General features: G+C 44.3%; 1 protein-coding gene across 3 annotated transcripts in view; it reads right to left on the bottom strand.

Annotated features, from left to right (window-relative positions):
• The window catches only part of LOC147026096 (double C2-like domain-containing protein beta), an 88226-nt gene extending 76662 nt beyond the window's left edge, over window positions 1-11564 (bottom strand). For 2 of the 3 annotated variants that reach the window (XM_085881150.1, XM_085881151.1), the window contains exon 1: window positions 10180-11564. In XM_085881150.1, coding sequence (XP_085737276.1) covers window positions 10180-10651 — 472 coding nt within the window. In that variant the 5' untranslated portion in view covers window positions 10652-11564. The remainder of the gene's footprint in view (window positions 1-10179) is intronic. The other variant, XM_085881149.1, reaches the window with a different exon arrangement.
• Between the last annotated feature and the right edge of the window lie 3443 nt (window positions 11565-15007).

Genomic DNA, 15007 nt, shown 5'->3' with positions numbered 1-15007 from the left:
TTATCATTTCGTAATAGCACAAAAGGGGTATCTTAAAAAATATAAAGATTCAAATGTTTTGTTTTTCAATATTTTAGATGGGGATTATTGTGCAAAGAAAATTAAACTATTGAAGGAATTTGAGAATGAACAAATCTTTATAGGTTCAATGAGTGAGCTAAACAATATGCATCGGTTATTTGATAAAGAGTGTCTCGAGGCTTAGACGTTTTAGATATTTTTTTCGAATCACCTTTAACAAATCTTTATCTTATTGCATGGGTTATTTGAAAAAAAAGTGTCCCCAGGTTAAAAGGGGAGACAAATAAATATACCTTAGGATAAAAAGGGGGTTTATTTTTAGGGAAAAAAAATATGAATCGCTGAAAATCCCCCATTCATTTACATGGGGAAAAGTGAGCCAGAACCAGTATATTCACCCTACTCCCACCCCACCCTTCCACCTCTCACCCCAGTCTCTCCGGTTTCTCACCTCACCTCACCCCTTCCCCTTCCTCCTCCCACCTCACCCCACCCCTTTCCCCTTCCTCCTCCCACTCCACCCCTTCCTCCTCCTCCCACCCACCCTTCCCCTTCCTCCTCCCACCCCACTCCTTCCTCCTCCCACCCCACCCCTTCCGCCTCCAACACCAGTCCCTCTGGACTTTCATCCCATCCTTTCCCTTCCCTCCGTTAATTACCAAGTTGCTTGTGTTCAGTTACCAAGTTTCTTGTGGAGCACTCGCCCTGTGTCTTAAGCACTCAAGCAAGCACTCCAACGTAACTGTTGATGAAGAATGTCTGGCTTGGGAAGCGCTAGCTAGCTGCTTGGTAACTGAACACCCCCCCCCCCCCAGACACCTCGACAGCATACAGTACATATAAAACGCTGGCAAAAAGACAATTTTTGAATTAAAGATTTTTAAAAAATCACTCATGACTTTTCATCATCATGAAAACGCACCTTGTTCAATTTTAAAATGTACGTAAACTCAGAGGTGATGTTGAGTGTACGAAAGTGGACGTGTACATTCCATACAACTTTATGTGCACGTGCACATAACTTCTTTAAAGTTTACATGTACAAAATAAATATCTCTCGGGAATTTCCCTGGGCTTCCAATTCATTAATTACGGATACAGATACAGGTATATATTAATGTTTATTTACCTCACATAACATGTGAATTACATACATGTCCATCAGTTTGTTTATCAGCCTTGAAAAGTTGAGCAAAAACCAAAAGCTTGTTTTTTTCATGAAATATCACTGTTTCCTTTCCTCTGCATTCCGAGAATTAATGGACCTTCATTAGGCGGTGTTGATTAAACCGCTGCCACGATCGCTGCAAACAATACAAACATTACCTTGTTGGAGTTGGAATCAAAATGTACCTTTGTTTCCTCAAAACGGTATCTTCATTTAATGACAGAAGACACGTTTTTCAGTCTTCAAATGTACATCAGAGGCCCATGAACAATCAGAGCTATGCGGAGCAAAAAAGATGGCGGCGATTTCTGGGTGGCTGGATGGAAAGGCATGGCCTGGCTAATGGACGGTGCTTGTGATGCTAAGGGAGAGAGAGGAAGGCATGGCCACAGAGAAGAAAAAGAAGAAGAAGAAACTGCAGAAGAACCTCAAAAAAAATAAAGAAAACAAAGAAGAAGAAGAAAAAGAACCTCAGAGAAGAAGGAAGACAAAGGAAGAGGAAGGCAGGAAATAATGGGTGGCATTTATGTGATCCACAGACCAAACTCAGCTTTATATATAAGATTTTACAACATATGACACAAGCTTTAAGTGTCCAGTGGATCCATTTGTGCTCCATCATTGTCATCACAGAGAATAATTTTGACATGAACCCAGACACTGACAACAATCCGTTGTTCATTGGTGTAATTGCTTGTATCACCCATGATTATGTTCACTCAATCTGAAAAAGGGGGGAAAAAAAGGAAACTAATTAAAACTCTGCACACAAAGACAATGTCAATTTTTACAAGGGGGTGACAAGACATTGCGGCCACTCTGTAGAAAGAGAGGGGGAAACACTAACAGCAAGGTTGAGGGACAAAATGGAGGGAGCCTCATGAGGGATGTGGGGAAGAATGAGGGCTAGGGGAGCAAACACAGGGTGGCACAACATGGATACAGAAGGAAACTCTCAGGAAGGAAAAACAGGAAATTTGGAAGGTTTGGGAGGTCAGGCATTGAAAGGGGGGGGTTGGGGGAGGTAATGAGAGTAGAAAAGATCATGGTTTTAGATGGGGGATGATGGTGAACCTGAGATGATGGTAAACAGCTGTCTGGAAGACCTGGAGGAGAGATTGAAGAAAATGTGGAAGTTGGTTCCACAGGCAGGAAAGAAAGAGGAAAGGATGAGTAGAGGTGAGCAGTGATTGTGGATTTTGGTAGTTTCATCAGAAAGGGGTTGCTGGTGGACCACGTGCGCCTCCAGAAACCTGAGGTGAGGTGGCAAAGCACGAAAAGAGCAGAGGGTTCAAGACAAAAAAACAAGACAACAGTAGACCGAGACCACACCTGTCTGCGGTGGGAAAGTGATATTAGACTGAACTTCATCACATGAGATTGCAATGATCTTGAAGGCCTTGGTTTGCACAGCATCAAGCTGAGTACGATGTGAGGCAGGGGAGCCAGCCCAGAGGGGAGAGCAGTACTCCTTCAAGCTGCGGATGAAAGCCTTGCAGGTGGATAGGAGTTCAGGTGTGCTAAGGAAGGAGTATGTCCAACGGAGGATGCCCAGTCAGAATTTGGCTTTGGAGGCCAACTTTGAAATGTGGTTTATCCAAGAAAGATCATGGCTGATCGTGAGACACAGGAGTTTGAGTGAACTTCCTCAAGAGGATTGTTAAGAAAGTATATTGGAGGGTTTGCCGGGTGGTGCTGAGAGAGAGAGAGAGAGAGAGAGAGAGAGAGAGAGAGAGAGAGAGAGAGAGAGAGAGAGAGAGAGAGAGAGAGAGAGAGAGAGAGAGAGAGAGACAGAGACAGAGACAGAGACAGAGACAGAGACAGAGACAGACAGACATCACATGACTCGCTAACCCATCTGGATTGATTAATTCTTGCGTTAGTTTGATTAAGTGGAAGATAACAAAAACATTGAAGATTTTTATTATTTCATATACAGCCTGTGGCTGCTGGTTGCATCATTGCTTGGAGCACAGCTGTATGGCTGATGCAGTATCCACTGTCTCCAGTAAGCAGGTACTTAGTTTGCCAAACTTGGAAGGATGACAGGCTGAGTCAATCCACCTGGTGTTAAGTCAACGGCACGACAGTGGCTCAAACTCAAGACCCTAAGATCTTAAGGCAGAGTCACCTTAACTGTAAAGCCAAACCCAGGCTTACGTAGAATATTTAAATGATGCATCAGTAAAACTCTCATAGAATACAATGTTCCTGCCAAGTGACAGCCTTTCAGTGAATTGTGTCTCAAGGAAAGCACAATTGGATGGAAATTGATCAAACCCTTGCGTGACATCACTTTCATCTTCGAGATAACATGAGGGTTTTGTTTTTGTTTGTTGGCCATTAAGTGAGCAACAAAGGGAACAAAACGAAGAAAGGGGAAGAAGATTTTGAGAGATGAAGATATCTGAAGCTGCAGGAGGCAGCATAAGGAGAGAGGAGTTTTGTGTAAAGGAAGGGAGTAGAGAGATCAAGCTTGGAGAGGAACTGATGTGATGTAGTGGAAAAGGAAAGGGAGGGAAGCAGTTCTAGAGCGTCGTGCGATGCATTTTAATCAATCGCCATCAATAGGAAGCCACTGATTGTCTATTGCCAACGTCAGTGGGACAGACTCAAATTTTCTTCCTTCCCCACCCAACCCGCAACCCCTTCCACTGTTTGGAGTAAGAATTTTGGTCGACAATGCTCCTGAGCCAAAGCTATATGAATAATTGTTCAACAAAGAGAGACTGAAGTTGATATTCGATTAGGAGACATTTTTTACATGATTGCATGGTTGCTTAAAATATTTACCTCTGCCACCTAAGGTGGGCAGGGGTTATGTTTTCATCCCTGTCTGTTTGTTTGTCTGTTTGCTTATTTATCTGTGAGCAGGATATCTCAAAAGGTTGTGTGCGGATTCAGACGAAATTTGGGCGACTGGTTGGGAGTGTGACAAGGGCGAAATGATTGGATTTTGGTGAAGATCCGAATTTTAAAATTTTTAAAGTGATTCTTCATCATTGAGAGACAGGCCAAAAACAATATGGAGCATCCATCCATCCATCCATTGGGACCATACTCTCAGCAGAGCATTGCTGCTGCCTAAGCAGTCTCCTTGGCTATTGGGAACAATCCTGGATGGATCACCACTCCGACACAGGATACCAGCAAGCTGGCATTCATTTTGCCAACATTGGAAGGATGACAGGCAGAGTCAACCCCACTTGGTATTAATTCAACAACCGAGTAGGATGTTAACTCAGGATCCAAGGATCCCAAGCCCCCCCCCCCACCCTAACCATTAAGCCAACATGAGGCATGTATGTAGCATGATATTTCAAAAAGTTATGCATGGATTCTGATAAAACCAGGTGGATGAGTTGGGCAGGTGAAAAGAACAAGCCAATTCGATTTTGGTTCAGGTCCGGATCCAGATTTGACCTAATTGGTGGGATATAAGCCTGGTGTTGGCTTTGCGATGAGCATGGCTGGCTTAGGATCTTAGGGTCCTGAGTTTGAGCCCCGTTTTCCCCTGAATTAACACCAGGTGGGGTTGACTCAACCTGTCATCCTTCAAAGGTTGGCAAAATGAGTACCAGTGTATTAGTATAGGGGCACAGCATCAGTGGCATCGTCGAGCCTCAACAAAATGATAGCGCCTTGGCAGCCAAGCTGCCATACGCAAGAATAAGGTGGGATATAAAACGTAACCGGTTTAGCCTGGCGGAGGTACGCGCTCTACCAAGTGCCCTTCTAGTTTGCCTGTGTATTGCTCAATCATGCAGACTGTTAATGTGCCTGTTGATCTGTTGGACCAATCGATGAGAAAAATGTCCTGTGGAAAATTGGACCCAAATGTTCGAAACAGACAGAGAGACAGAGACAGAGACAGAGACAGAGACAGAGACAGAGACAGAGACAGAGACAGAGACAGAGACAGAGAGACAGAGAGAGAGAGAGAGAGAGAGAGAGAGAGAGAGAGAGAGAGAGAGAGAGAGAGAGAGAGAGAGAGAGAGAGAGAGAGAGAGAGAGAGATCCAAAGACAACAACCTCATATAAAAAGTGTGCAGGCTGAAGATTTTAAACATTTGTGTTTTGAAAAACACCTTTTTTTTTTTTTTAGACAAAAACGGGGTGGGACCAAGCACCATAAAGACAAAGGTAAATATTTTCGCATGAATATCAGTCAGAGAGCTTTTGTCAAAACAACACAAATGTTCCTTCGTCCTAAAGCCCAAAATGTACAGACATTCAATGCTACATTTTCTGATTCTGCATTCTAGTTTCACCAGCGAGATGAAAATCAACTTAAACTTCAGAGTTTGAAAGGCAACCCCAATATTGTTTGACACCATATCACACAGGGTAAAGTATATAGTACCAGGAAGAAAGGAGAAGCAGGATGCCTCAATTTTCCTCAAGTGTTTCTCTGCTGAGAAATGCCTTATCAAAATAAGGAAAAGTGTCCAAGTAATACGACAAAGCTGAATACTCGTACTTTAGGCCGAAGACGAAAGCACAAGGTCAAGCTTCTCCAAACAATGCATATGCACCTTGACCCTCAGGTCAAAATGGATGGTCTTACAAGAAACGCTTCTGATTCTGCCTTCAGAATCCTCATGACTTCTGCATGACCAGCATGACAAAATTAGCTGACACCATTCTGATAACACTTAGGAAGGCAATGCAAACCACCCAGTATAATCCTTGCCAATAAACTGTTGCGGCAGAATTGACATTCTGTTGTGGCGTATATGTTATATCTGTCTGCCCTTCATCAGAATCAGAATATATAACCGACCACGTCAACATGATGTCAGACTGGAGTGACCAATCATGGGACACAGAATCTGAATGGAGTAGGCCTCAACCAAATTTCATTCAGCAATCCAGAGAGAGAGACAGAGAACTGTTTTTACCTGCGACATGTCACAGGTCTACAAGAGCTCTGCATTCTGTTGGGGGTCGATTTTTTAATTGATCCATTGATCAGACAGCTGCAGGACCACACTCACGGTCTGTCACTTGACTCCACTCACCATGGCACCCAAATAAAATGACATGGCCGCCATCTTGGTTTTCTGGTGGGCCTAACACATTAGGCCTGTAGGCCTATGCTGACTATACACTGCCCGGGTTTGTTTTTTTGTGTCACAGGTTGTAACCACAGTGTGGTCATTTCTCACTTGTTAGAACAACAAAAAAAAAACAACCTTTAAGATAGAACAACAATGGGCCATCATTGTTTGTGATCACAAAAAGTTTACATCAACAATTACTGTTTGGACTCTTGAACAGCTCATGTGGGTTTAAACCCCCTTCAGAAAAGGTATTGTTTGGAGATTTAAAAAAAAGGATGCAGAAAACACACACACACACACTTTGGGTTCTGGGAGGGCCTGTTCACCTTCTGAAACCCACATGTGGAGATAACAATGAACACACACAAACATATACACACACACACACACACACACACACACACACACACACACACACACACACACACACACACACACACACACACACAAACATCTACACACAACAAATCTTGTTCACATTATTCGTGACATACTTATTCATCCGGCAGGTTAACCAATTACTTTTGGGGATTTTAAGATCAACCTTTAAATGCCACCAAGGTTGTCTCATGGGGCCACCGAACCAATTCAAGCTCTGGCCTGTTTCACACAGAATGGCTTGTTACACTCACCTACCCATGACAACAGTGTGTAAGCAATTTTTCCTTTCATGAAAGTTCAATAAATGACAAATCACAGATGAAGCCACCATTTTAAATGTAATTTCTAATATCAGCTGAGACAGTCATTGAGTTACCGCTTGTAGGTTCTTAATCAAAACGATTTTTTAGTTTCTCCACATTAATCAGTCCAGACTCATGAAGGTCCTTATGAATACTAAGCACCATGGGAATATGTTCAAGCTCACAAACGTTTTGTCCCGACCCACTTTGAGTCAGGTGACCCAGATGTAGGATTGCTTGTCATTACATGAAAGCGTGAAACGTGAAGTGGGGGTTTTTATACGGTGGAGTTCACAAGTTTTTGACTCGACTCCCGCTGCGTTTGACTGACTTGTAGTTCACAGCCCCTTTGTTAGGAAGTAAAGGTCATTGTTCCAACTGTGCATGAATTAGTGGTGTGGTCACAGCAACCTTGGAGCAACAACAGAAAACCAGTGCAACGAAATGCATCTCGTGTTCAAATTCAATGAAGTTGACTTCATACTGGTGGTAACTGGTGTGAGAGAGGTGATCAAAACCGGTCTAACACACAGAGAGAGAGAGATGACAATAAACAAAACAACAGATGAACTACAACTGGACTCATCAGCGAGATGGAAGGGTTACCGAGCACACTGTTCCAGGCTTTATGACTCATTGGAGAAGGTCAAAATGAAACTAATATGAAGGAGAACGTCACAATCAAACTGTGAGTGAGACTCACCAAGTGAACTACCGGGACTTGAAAGCAAACTCGAAATAAGGAATAAATTTTTAACATGATACACATTGAGACACACACACACACACACACACACACACACACACACACACACACACACACAACAATTTATACATGGTGTTTATCACATTCGAAGATTCATCTTGATCGAGTGATATAAACATGAATACATACATGGAATGAAAAATTAACACGATGTGAGCACCTTGTTTTACCTTTGAACACCTCACTCAGCAAAATTACAACACACAAACATACAAATACATAAACATACACGTGTATAGAGAGAGAGACACGCACATACACACAAACACACACGAACATAGAGAAACACACACATAGACACACACTCCCACAGACATAGTCTACACATAGACACAGACACACACATACATGTACACACACACATACACGTACACACACATAGACACACACGTACACACACACATGTACTTAGAGAAACACACACATGCATAGACACACACTCCTACAGACATAGGGCAACACATGGACAAACACACATACATGAACACACATACATATACACATGGAGAACACACACATGGATACACATACATACAGACAGAGGGACTACACATAGACACAGACACACACATACACGTACACAAACATACATATACACATAGAGACACACACATGGATACACACACATACAGACATAGGGACTACACATAGACACAGACACACACATACACGTACACACACATACATATACAAATTGAGACACACACATGGAGAACACACACAACACACATGTACACACATACATACACATGGAGACACACAACACACATGTACACACATACATACACATGGAGACACACATGGAGAGCACACACACAACACACATGTACACACATACATACACATGGAGACACACACATGGAGAGCACACACACAACACACATGTACACACAAACATACACATGGAGACACACACACACACACAACACACGTACACACATACATACACATGGAGACACACACACAACACACATGTACACACATACATACACATGGAGACACACACACAACACACATGTACACACATACATACACATGGAGACACACACACACAACACACATGTACACACATACATACACATGGAGACACACACACATGTACACACATACACACACATGGAGACACACACACAACACACATGTACACACATACATGCACATGGAGACACACACAACACACATGTACACACATACATGCACATGGAGACACACACAACACACATGTACACACATACATACACATGGAGACACAACACACATGTACACACATACATACACATGGAGACACACACACAACACACATGTACACACATACATACACATGGAGACACACACACACACACACACACACACATGGAGACACACACACAACACACATGTACACACATACATACACATGGAGAAACACACATACACACACATGGAGACACACACACAACACACATGTACACACATACATACACATGGAGACACACACAACACACATGTACACACATACACACATGGATACACACACACACACAACACACATGTACACGCATACATACACATGGAGACACACACACAACACACATGTACACACATACATACACATGGAGACACACACACAACACACATGTACACACATACATATACATGGAGACACACACACATGTACACACATACACACACATGGAGACACACAAACAACACACATGTACACACATACATACACATGGAGACACACAAACAACACACATGTACACACATACATACACATGGAGACACACACACGTACACATGGAGACACACACACAACACACATGTACACACATACATACACATGGAGACACACACACATGTACACACATACATGCACATGGAGACACACACACACATGTACACACATACATACACATGGAGACACACACACACATACACATGGAGACACACACACACAACACACATGTACACACATACATACACATGGAGACAAACACACAACACACATGTACACACATACATACACATGGAGACACACACATGGAGAACACACACACAACACACATGTACACACATACATAGAGAATGCACACAAATACACACACACACACACACACACACACACACACACACACACACACACACACACACACACTGAATATGAACAAATTATACATGGTATTTACCACATTCAAAGATAATTTATTGATCGAGTGATATAAACATGAATACATACATGGAATGAAAAATAAACACATTAACACAATAATAATAAGCTTAGTTAGCATCAATCTTCCTTTTAGCTCAACCTGTCATTCAAACACAACATTGTAATCACAACAAAACTGTCAAACAACAATAAAATACACAAAATAAGATACTTCACAAAGTACACATCATTAGACCAATTAACATTTTGAGTTCATCAACGTGGAAGATAATTTAATTTTTGTCAGATACCTGGAAAGTTTGAGATGTGATTAGGTGTGCACTTACATGTGTCATCTGAATCATCTGGGTCTCCAGGGTCCATGAGTAGAGAATGATGGGAGGCCTGTGTGGCACGGGGTGAAAGCAAAGGATTGTTCCAAGATGTTGACCCGACAGAGGTCTTCTTTTCCATTCTTGGAGTCATGGCCTTTGTTGCTTCTGCATATGCTCCAAAAACCTCGTCCACATCCTCATGCTCTTCTTCGTCCTCATCGTCGTCCTCTTCACCGCTATCCTCAATATGGTCTCGAATGTCGTCTCCATTCTCTTCGTCTTTGGTGGACGTTCGTCGTTCCAGGCCTTGTGATCCGCCACCCGGTGCCTGGGGACCGAGCCCACCAGAGCATTGGGTCCAGATGTCTGGTCGCCTTGGGAAATAGTCGGAGATGCGGCGGATTGGGCGAATGGGCCCTGGGCACACGTCAATGGCCATGTGCTCCTGTATGCTCACGGGTGGGCGAGCACGCGCACCTCTCATTCATGCCCCTCACGCCTCAGCTCACCAGCTCACTCCTGGTCTCACCGGCTTACTTACTGTGGATTCAGAAATTAAAAATCGGTTCTTTTTCTCTCTTAATGCTCAGTTGACCAATAACTTTCAAGCTGAACAACTCTGAGATACCTGGTTCTTCAGGTGGATCCTGTTAGTCCAACCTGCAGCCTCTGTTGTATTTTCACAATGTTCGTTTTACACCCACAGTTGCTTGGCTCCACCGATTCCCTCACCTTACACCTGCAACCTCCCTAGCTCCCAGTCTCCAAGATCTATCGAAAACTTTTTTCCCCTTCACTCATCACTGATTAATCCATCAGGTCCTGCCTACCGAACCATCAGCCTGTCCCTATCTCACAATCTGTAAATCTTCTCTATCTACCACTAGCTAAGACAATGAGACAAAATTAATCAAATGGAAACGGATATTACAACCACAAAGGATGTTCAACAATAGCAGGTTAAAACACAAGCCAGGGGAAGGCAAACAGAAAGACAACGAGATAAAGGTTTGGACAAATTTGGAAGAAAAACAAAAAGGAAGAAAAAGGTACGACGTCAGAGATGTGAATGGAAATCAACAGGTTGCAATATTGCAAGTAGAAAAGAAACGCATAGCAACAGAGAAAGCGAATAGACGAGTCGTTATCATTCAGACAACTTGTACAAATGGAACCGATTAAAGGATGAGAGACAAATGGCAACAGATGGATGGATGGAAGGACAGACAGAAAGAAAGAACGACGCAGACACGACTTGAAATACAGAGAGTGAAAGACAAAGCCGCAGTGGAATAAACGGCAGGACAAAAAGATCAATGTAAGGAACAGAGACCCTCAGTAGATTATGGTGGAGAGACGGTGAGGCAGAGAAGAGCGAGGAAAGCAGAATTTATTTAGCCACCGGGTGGGCCGGTCACAGGCTGGGTGGGGATAACTGTGGATGGAGGGAGGGAGAGAGGGAGAGAGGGAGAGAGGGAGAGGGGAGGAAGCGAAAGTGAGAGAGACGGAGAGGTAGGGTGAATGGGTGGGGTGGCCTGAGGAAGGCAGGCAGAGAAGAAACACGGAGAAGACAAATTTGAAGAGAGAGCGGAGGTTAAGGAAATAAATAAATAAATGAGGAACAGGGAAGGTCATCCTGCTTGCCATCAACAAGGTATATCCAGCCTGTTCACATCCCTACAGGTTGAAATTCAAGGTAATCTGTTGCCCCCCAATTCATCACGCCTTACCTACTGCTCGTGCACCTCTCGAATCCCATTCCTGTCCTTCATGTTACGTCTTTGAAACGCACGTCTTGTTCTTTGTGCTGTAATATATGCAACCGAGAGGCCCACAAGGTTACAGAGCAAATAAAACGGTGAACAGGGAGTGTGAACAAACTCACGTCGCACGTTTCGAATACGAAACGGTGACATCGGGGATTTTTGGCCAACAGGTATACCCATGTCTTTACAGCATACACTTGCAGTAGAGCGAGACACAAGTTTATTTATCCTTCAATATTCAGCTAATTCCAATGTGCATTTGTTTAAAAACACTGTGGCTTTGTTCGGAGGGCTGCAAATCATTGATGTGTGGGAGAGGTGAGGGTAGGATCGGGGAGGGCGGGAAGCAAGACGAGGAATAGGACAAGGAGAAAGTAGTCATACTGTGATCCTGGCAAAAGGGAGAGGTTAAAAAAATCGTTTAGGATTCAAAACAATTTCATCATTCATGTCCTCACTTTCACAGCTCCTCCGGGGTCCTATTATTTATGACTTCCAATACATGATGGCTTTCTATTTCACAAATGACACAAGGAATGAACAACGAATTGATATCTGGAATTCCTTTGTAACTCACCATCTGGACACGAAGCGAGAATCGTGAGAAGAATGGGACCACGACCGGCAATGCCAAGCCAGTGGGTGATATGGTGGTTTACATGAGAATACGAGGTGATCACAAGCTCTGCTGATGCCACCTTTCATTCTCATCAACCATGTACCTTATTGCTAAATAAAATGTGACTGTCAAGCATATATACACATACACACACACACACGCACACGCACACGCACACGCACACGCACACGCACACGCACACACACACACGCACCCATATATGTATATACATACATATATAGTTGCAGTTCTGCAAAACTGCATGCCTCTAAGGCAATGGCACCCAACATACAGTGATCCCCAGGCAGTTATTTCGTTAGTCTTCGTGCAGTCAGATCTTCCCCTCATGTCTAGTGGGTTAACGGGATGAAGTGCGTTGCGTGGGTATTATAGTTCAGTCTAATTATATCTCTATCTTCCATTCAATCTTGATTTCCATTCCAACCCTTTCCTTTTATCCATCGTATAATTCAAATCAAGCAAGCAAGCAAGCAAGCAAGCAAACACACACGGTATAAATAACAGCACCCGCGCAGCCACCCGTGAAAGAATCACAACAAGAACAAAGACGCTGCCAAGAGCGCGCATGGCGCACCCTTTCATTCAAATCTCCGTGCCAATTTACAATGGCGTCCCACCTTGCTCACCCCCCACTCACCAAAAACTCATCATCTCGACCACCAACATCTCCTGCACACGGGAAAAATTATACCACGCCTCCTAGTACCTTTTTGTAGATGCAATTCGTCACTAAACAGAGGCATGCTGCACGGCTCAGGTTACTCGGACCACGTGATACAGGGACAAGCGATGGACGTTAACAGCACCAACTGCATCTCACTGGGGATGCCCCGAATGGGCACGCGGGATTGATACGACCCTCATCCAGTCGCCAGAACACGACAGGATGAGCGGTGAGGAGGGGGGGGGGTCACTTGAAGAGCAGTCCGGGAGTTTGGTGTGAAGCTCCGGGCCGTGTTGCGCCGGATGTGCAAATGAGACCACTTCCAGCCCCAGGAACCTGACAGGGCGTGTCTAGGACCACCTTGGCCCAATAGGGAAGTGCGACTCGGGTCATGGTGCATCGCTTCAGGTCGTCACCCCACCCTTTGCCTGAGGCTTATAAAGGTCTTATAAACCCTTCGCCCTCTTATTCACTGGCCTGCCTTGCCCTCTTCTTCGCCTGTTTGCCTCGCCCTCTCCTTCGCCTCTCTGCTCCGCCCTCTTCTTCACTGCTCCTCGTTGTCTATCTGTCGCTGGATCTACACGTGGTTGGTGTGCGACAGACATTCTTCTGGCACCAGTGCAGAGCCCAGGTTTGCAGGAGTCCCAGCAAAGTGACCAAGCAGGAGATAACGTACCGACTCTTGAGGTGGGAATGCTCAAGCGGAGTGTCCCACGGAGGTACACGATACACTCACAGACCTATGCACGACTAGGCAAGGAATTACCAGGCAAGGAATGTTTATGGAACCAGGGTTAAAGCCCCTGACTATCTAGGACCCATAGGACAACCCAGGGCTGGTTTTCCAGTGAGTATAATGCCTTCCACCCAAACTGCTTCTTGGGGAGATGGTAGGTTGAGATGCGGTGCACCCTCGGCTCCACGAATTCCTGATGTTTGGCAAACTAGACGTATCGCTAAATGGAATGTATTATCATTAGCCCAATTGTGACATCCGGAAGCTATGGTGTGTGAAATGACAAGGCTCCGAATATCAGTAGCAGGCCTGTTTGAAGCAAGAATACCTGGCAGTGGATAGCGGCAAGTCAGTAACAGCACCCTGATCCATTCACGAGAGTCACAGCACAACTATGGGGGAGCCCTACTATTGGCAAATGATATGAGCTGCTCACTGATGTCATGGCTCCCTGTCACAGGCCGTCTACTTATGGCTCGCCTAAAGCATCGACATGACGCCCTTTCTCTGATTGTGGCATACGTCCCTACCAAGGTCTGCAAGTTCAGAGAAAGACATATTCGAAGAGCAATTGGAGTCTCTTGTCACATCGGTCTCCCCTCATGACCAACTTTTGATTCTTGGCGACCTGAATGCATCCTCTGGCACTGATCGTACAGGGTTCGAAAGTGTTATCGGGAACTACGGATCAGGCTATATGAATGAAATCTCTCTTCACATAATCTCCCTCTGCTCCTCTCATAACCTATCCATTATTGATTATTGGTTCAGAAGGAGAGACACACGCACACAGATTGATCTGGATCTCTCATGATGCTTACACCCGTAAATAACTGGATCACATTTTATCTCAAGATCATTCAATTTTCAAATCGTATGGAGTTTTCAGAGGTGCCAAAGCTTCGGCAAACACTCTCTCTCTCTCTATTGAGTGCAGCCTGTGGCTGCTGGTTGCATCATTGGTTGGGATGCGGCTCTGCCGCTGATGCTGTGTCCCCCTTACCAGTACACTGGTGCTCATTTTGCCGACCTCG

This window comes from Eptatretus burgeri, chromosome 5, assembly GCF_056783735.1.
Source record: "Eptatretus burgeri isolate ZD-2024b chromosome 5, Ebu_testis_v1, whole genome shotgun sequence".
NCBI lineage: Eukaryota > Metazoa > Chordata > Myxini > Myxiniformes > Myxinidae > Eptatretus > Eptatretus burgeri.
Note: the sequence above shows the minus strand (reverse complement) of the source record. Positions and strands in the feature narration are given on the sequence as shown.